The following is a 6000-nucleotide window of genomic DNA, read 5'->3' as shown; positions in this document are numbered from 1 at the left end:
TGCAGCAAAAACTGAGGCAGCTTCAACTTTTTTTTTTCCTGGAGAAGCGGTCACACCAAAGTCTTTTACGCAGCGCTAATGTCAGTGTGAATGTGGTCTGAACGAGCTCCAGACTCTTGCTTGCAAGCTACTCTTGCACAAGTCCCGTCCAAGAAGCCTCCGTTGACGTTGCTCTTGTTGAAGACACTGTACCATCAACAACAGTCTTCGCCTGGGCTCTCACCTGGGACTGACAGCCTTTGGAGAACATACCGGAGCCGTTACAGCTGACACCACAGCACCCGGGGTCAAGCAACAACAAGGTGATGAGGCTTGTCATTGAGTCTTCAGTTTCTCACAGCCTCTGGATACAGCCTTGCGATGGTTGGAGGTACAGTTGGTGAGTCACGACAGTTACATGTTGCTGCAAAATTTTTATTCTCTCAAGTGAAACTCAAATTTCCAAGTCACATCTATGCTTTATTGATTACATTTGCATTTCAAATTTAAGTAAGATGGTACAGTAATTTTATCAGATGCAGACAACAGTGATAAAACCACAGTACATCGCTCACTGCTGGCGGAGAGCGTGCGATGCTGGAGTGCTGTGCGTGCAGCACAGCTTATATGAAAGCCTCCATATTACCACCTCTAGGTGAGAGCTGCAGAAGATATGCTGTGTTGTGATAATGAATGAGGGTGTGGGAAAAAAAACAAGGACAGTATGTGACATGTACCGTACAGGAGAGCGTGTTTCCTCATGAGACATATGGCTGCACCAGCTGGAGTTCTTATATTGTTGCTGTGATAAGTGGCTTTATTCTCAGTTCGCTTCCTTTTGTTTCTCAGCTTTATTGGATTGCTCCCCTGCTTCCTCTTCACCCCGTGTGTATTTATGCCGTCTCTCTACTGCCGCCAAGAAACTTGCCTCGTCTTATCTCACTGTCGTACTCGCGCCGACACACGCAGGCACGATTGTTAAATTAAAGTCAGGACAGGAGGAACAGGAAGAATTCATAGAAGCATCAAAATCTAATTCATATCCAAAGACTTATTTCTGTGTCACAATCAGTAAGCAAAAATGCATTTTTAGTGAGTTTCAACAAAATCCAAACAATAAAGCATGGGTGTGTTTTCTTAGCTCAGTCCGTACTTTATGACACACTGATGTTTATTAACGGTGTGTATGAAGCAGGTGAGGAAAGAACAAATGGGTATATGGTATTAAAAAAAACAACAACAACAAAAAACAGGTTTTATGTGGTAGTTTTTAAAAAACAGCGGAAAAAATAGTTAAAAATAATGAGAACTAGAACGTCATTCGTTCAAATTGATTCGACTCATAAAATCTAACCCTGAACTAACCCTGAAGCAGTCGCATTTTTAAACGGCAGCAAACAGCCTTGCCTTCAGGCACCAGTTTTACACCTAATATCCAAAATGCCTCCACACACATGCGCTGCTCAAATGGTGCCATGATTATTCGTTCTGGTTTCTCTCTTCTGCGCTAATGAAGAAAACAGCAGGCCGTCGCGCTGAGGTCAACAGGCCAGGCCACACTGTCAAACTGGGGACCGTTTGAGTGCACAGTAATGCCTGTTGTGCTTATTTTGAACATGGTGAGGCTATCAAAGATCAAATATTGTTTTTCTTTTTTTTGTTTTTTTTTTTTTGCAACGGATAACCGTAGAGCTCATTTTGAACGTGCTGCTGTCGGCTCTTGTCTCGGCACCAGGGAGAGACGAATGCAGGAAACTTGAGTTTAGATTTTATCTCCAATTCAAACTCATAAACACTCATTAAAACAATAGAATCATGTGTACGGCACTGACAATGTCGCATGCTGATGAAAACTAACTTCAGATTCTGATATATTCCAGGACATCAATGAGCAAAAGGGAAAAAAATCCCAGATTTTGTATTCAAACTGATTCCTTTAACACTGTTTTTAGACTGGCTTGGACTAATTGTAAGGCCCGAGAGAGAGAGAGGAAGAATAAAAAAGAGCTGACGGAGACTCAGCCAGTGAAGACAATGCAAAACACATCTGCTGCAGATGCAGAGAACCACACCAACGTTTCTTTGGCTTCACGCGGTGTGAATTAAACTCGGTGGGAAATGCATCTCAAACTCCCACTGTAAAAAAAAAAAAAAATAATAAAAATAAAAAACAAGCTTCAAATCCAAACATCAGCGTCTTTTGTGTGTCATTTTCATGACAACTTTGTTCTCTAAAGGAAAAATGTATTTCTCAAAGTGTCATTGATGAAATATTCAGCGTACAAATAGGGACACCGAGTAGCTTTCTTAGGCGTTTGAATGTAAGCGGGAAGGATTCCATCAAACAAGGTGTTCATCCTCCACAACACAGCGCTGACTGCACTGCTCGCATGTCAAGAGTTGTTGAGAAATACCGACACATTTTGAACACGCTGTGAATATCCTATGAGACAGGAAAAAAAAAGGCAAGGAAGGGAAGGAAAAAGCCAGGAAATTAAAAACTGAACAAATCCCGTTTTAAAGCCCCGTGTCTGAGGTGGTGTCAGATTACTTCAGATTGTGGTCTGTCGGCTGAAGAGGTCGAGGGTCACGGCGGAGAGGAACGCCGGGATGCTCTTCTGGTGATGCAGGTGAAGGGCCACCATCTCTCCCAGAGTTTTGGAGAACTCGGTCTCCATGAGCTGCATGCTTCCATTGGAGCCCTGCACACACACACAAACACATGCACACGCACACGGGCATCGTGAGACAATACACGACATCAAACAATACGAGTTTTCCACTACGTCCATCTCCAGAGAAAAACTTTCAAAGTGAAGCAAGATCACTTTAAGTTGTTATTGTCTACAGGGGATTGTCAAGCGTGTGTGTGTGTGTGTGTGTGTTGTGTGTTGTGTGTGTGTGTGTGTGTGTGTGCACACTCACAGCAGGGTGAAGGTGTCTAAATCTGTGTGGATTAATTAAAAGGAATGAGGAGCAGCTCGGGGCGATGGAGTGAAGGAGAAAGGGATGAGGAGAGAAACGAGGGATAAAGTAATTAAAGCATTGCAGGGAGGGGAGGAAGGTAGCGAGGAGCACAGTCCCATGACATGCGGGGAAGATATCGAGACATCTGAGAGATGTCCTGTGTCAACGTGTGGAAGTGACGCAGATCTTTATTTAGGGAAAAGGGAAAATAAATGAAGAAACTAAAGAGCAGAAGACAAAACGGTTGAACGGGCGATGATTAACGGAGAGAGATTTAATACCGCGCTACATTATTTCCCATATGGACACTTCTTTACTGAGTCCCAATTCAGTAAACGTTTCCCCATCGAGAGTGATTTGGAGCTAAATAACTTTCCAAAAGATATGATAAAATATGATTTGACTTGAGCCCAGAATTATTGTTTGAAAACTGAACAGACTTTGGCAATAGGATGTTAGAAAGATGATGCAAATAAATGAAAAAAAATATAAACCAATTAGTGTGCTTCCTCTCACGCCACAGGATGAGGCGAACTCAGCTGTTCACTTTTGTGTGAACAGCCACAAATCTCTAATGGGTGAGAGGAGAGGATAACTGAACTAATGACATTTGCCAGCTGACTGCACAATGCTAAACAGAGGCTAAACACAGAATGGAGAGTGCTTGAGAGACACAGATAGGGTGACTTGCCGTTTTCATGCTGTCCTTTAGCAAAGTACACAAATATGCAGCCGACATTAGCTCGCAGTCAAAGCCGAGCACAAGCTAGCAGGCTGCCGAGAGAAGTTTTAGGGTTGATCGACTTTTAAGCAGTGGAAGTTTCGTGTTCATTTTCACTTCAAAAGAGCCGATTCATCTGCTCACATTTCCATTTAGCAACAGCTTAGTTGATTCATTTTGTTTTAATGGAGCCTTCTTACAGATAATCTGACACTAAATCTACTTTCTGGAGTGGGAAAATTATTTGTACTGTCGCTTGTGAAATCAGTGGAGTACGGTTCCAGTCTACAAGTGATCTTACCTTTCTTTCTTTTTTTAGAGAAAATCAAGTAATTTCTGCAGCAAAAAAACTGATGTGTGACGCCGCCTTTTACTTCCAGCACCAAAGTATGAGGAATGCTTTTTTTTTGTAGACGTGAAGGAAGCGTGTTCAAGCTAAAAGTTCTCTTATATACTTTCTAACAGGTCATATGACCCCGGTGGCATTGTCTTTTCTTTTTCTTGGAATAATTATTGGCAGTTTGCCTTTTTTTTTAGTACCCAGTCAAGAGGCTGCAGAGAGGAAATTAGATAGAGAGGGAGGATGACATGCAACAAAGGTCTCTAGCCGGATTGGTCGCGGTTATGTGGTAAGCATCTTAGACTACTAGGCCACCGTGACACCCGGCCACTGTGCTGTTTTCAAGATTAAACATGTACTCCTGTCTTTAATTGGGTCATTATCAAAAAGTTATCAAACGTAAAAGAATGACTTATTAATGAACTTGTTTCCTCTGGGTTTGATGTATGAAGAGATGGTGAAAAATCTTCTCAAATGAGGCTGACACTATGTTTTGGAAAAAGGAATTGACTCCAAGTCCCATAATTCAAAGCACCTCCAATAATCTGCTTAAATTTGAGTTTGACAGCTGTGACCTTCTCAATGCAATTCTGGATGTATCTCAATAACATAAGCATGTGACTTAAATGGACCAGCTTCAACAGCGGCAAACAAGACACATCAAACACCGGGAAGCGTCTCACGCTGACAAATTAAGCTGACTTAAACAACAGGAAACACTTGTTTCCAATTAGCAGACAAGCATCTGTAAAACATTATATATAAACGTTCCTCACAACACAACAACACGGCTCTGGTCACCTCTTTGAGTGTTACTCCTTACACGTTGTCTTGATTTTATTCTAAATCCATCTTTATTACACAGGCCTGCACGCAGCAGGGAGACAAAGCAAAGGCTTTCTCGTGACTACTGTCCACCACTCTAACTGTCTCACTCTGTGGCTTCATTTCGCTGGCCGTCCCTGGTGTTTTCTTTCCCAGCGCGGCTGTCTGAAAGCGATGCCATATCCTCAGGCAGCTCCTCTCATCACAGGCGTGCACACACTGACACGCGTGTGCACACGGCTCGAGAAACCGCTGGGGCTCTGGGAACATGGAACACATACATCAAAGAAAAAAAAAACACTGCGAGCCGTTACCATGGAGATCTCAGTGTCTGATACACCTTCTGCCGAAGTTTGTCCTCAGAGCAGACTTAGTGTATGAGTGGGTGTGTGTATGTGTGTGTTAGACACGGTGGATGAGTTGATGGAGGCCGAGGACGGTGACGCCTCCCGCAGTCAGTCAGAAAGGAAAACTAAGACAACAGATTATAGTCTGGAGAAACACCTGTGCCCCCACATGACATTAAGACTTCAAGCGGCCAAATGTGCATGCACACAAACATGCATGCACACACACAGAGCTGAGCAAAGGTTATACAGATTTACATAGATTACAAAAGGTTATAGACACAAAACTGAAGTGGTGGTGCTCTGGGTCTGAGATAGAGAGGGGATGTTAGTGTAAACTCAAGGAGGTAAGCAGAAGAGGGAGAATCCATTAATGGCAGCAGATCCACCATTCTGACTGTTTAAACACTTGCAACTACCGAATAAAATACAGTTAAAATCACTGATGGCTTTGTCCTAAATTAATATTCAAACTAGGTCACAGCTTCTAAATGATTTATCTGTACTTAATTAGCTGTTGGTGCGTCAAAAACTAGCAACCTTAGCTCGTGACTGAGGCCTCGCATGCATAAAACTACAGCTGCAGACTGCGCTGTAAAACGTAGAAGTAAGACAGGCTGCTTTCAATTTGTCTGTTCAATTACAGACTCGGAGTCGACAGCCATGCTAGCGGCTCTGTGAGGCTGCACTTAGGCTAATGTCAGCATGCTAACATGCTCACATTGACAATGTCATGACACCATTAATGTGACCGTGACACTAACGTCTACTAATTAGCACAACACAAAGAACAACTGAGGCTGATGGGACCGTCATTAGTT

General features: G+C 42.9%; 1 protein-coding gene across 1 annotated transcript in view; it reads right to left on the bottom strand.

Annotated features, from left to right (window-relative positions):
- Positions 1-1581: 1581 nt before the first annotated feature.
- Positions 1582-6000, bottom strand: part of mad1l1 (mitotic arrest deficient 1 like 1) — a 53176-nt gene continuing 48757 nt past the window's right edge. The window contains exons 18-19 of the mRNA XM_041934312.1: positions 2531-2681; positions 1582-2422 (exon numbers count right to left, since the gene is read on the bottom strand). Coding sequence (XP_041790246.1) covers positions 2532-2681 — 150 coding nt within the window. The 3' untranslated portion in view covers positions 1582-2422; position 2531. The remainder of the gene's footprint in view (positions 2423-2530; positions 2682-6000) is intronic.

Source organism: Chelmon rostratus, chromosome 3 (assembly GCF_017976325.1).
Source record: "Chelmon rostratus isolate fCheRos1 chromosome 3, fCheRos1.pri, whole genome shotgun sequence".
NCBI lineage: Eukaryota > Metazoa > Chordata > Actinopteri > Chaetodontiformes > Chaetodontidae > Chelmon > Chelmon rostratus.
This window is presented reverse-complemented; position numbering and strand designations above follow the sequence as displayed.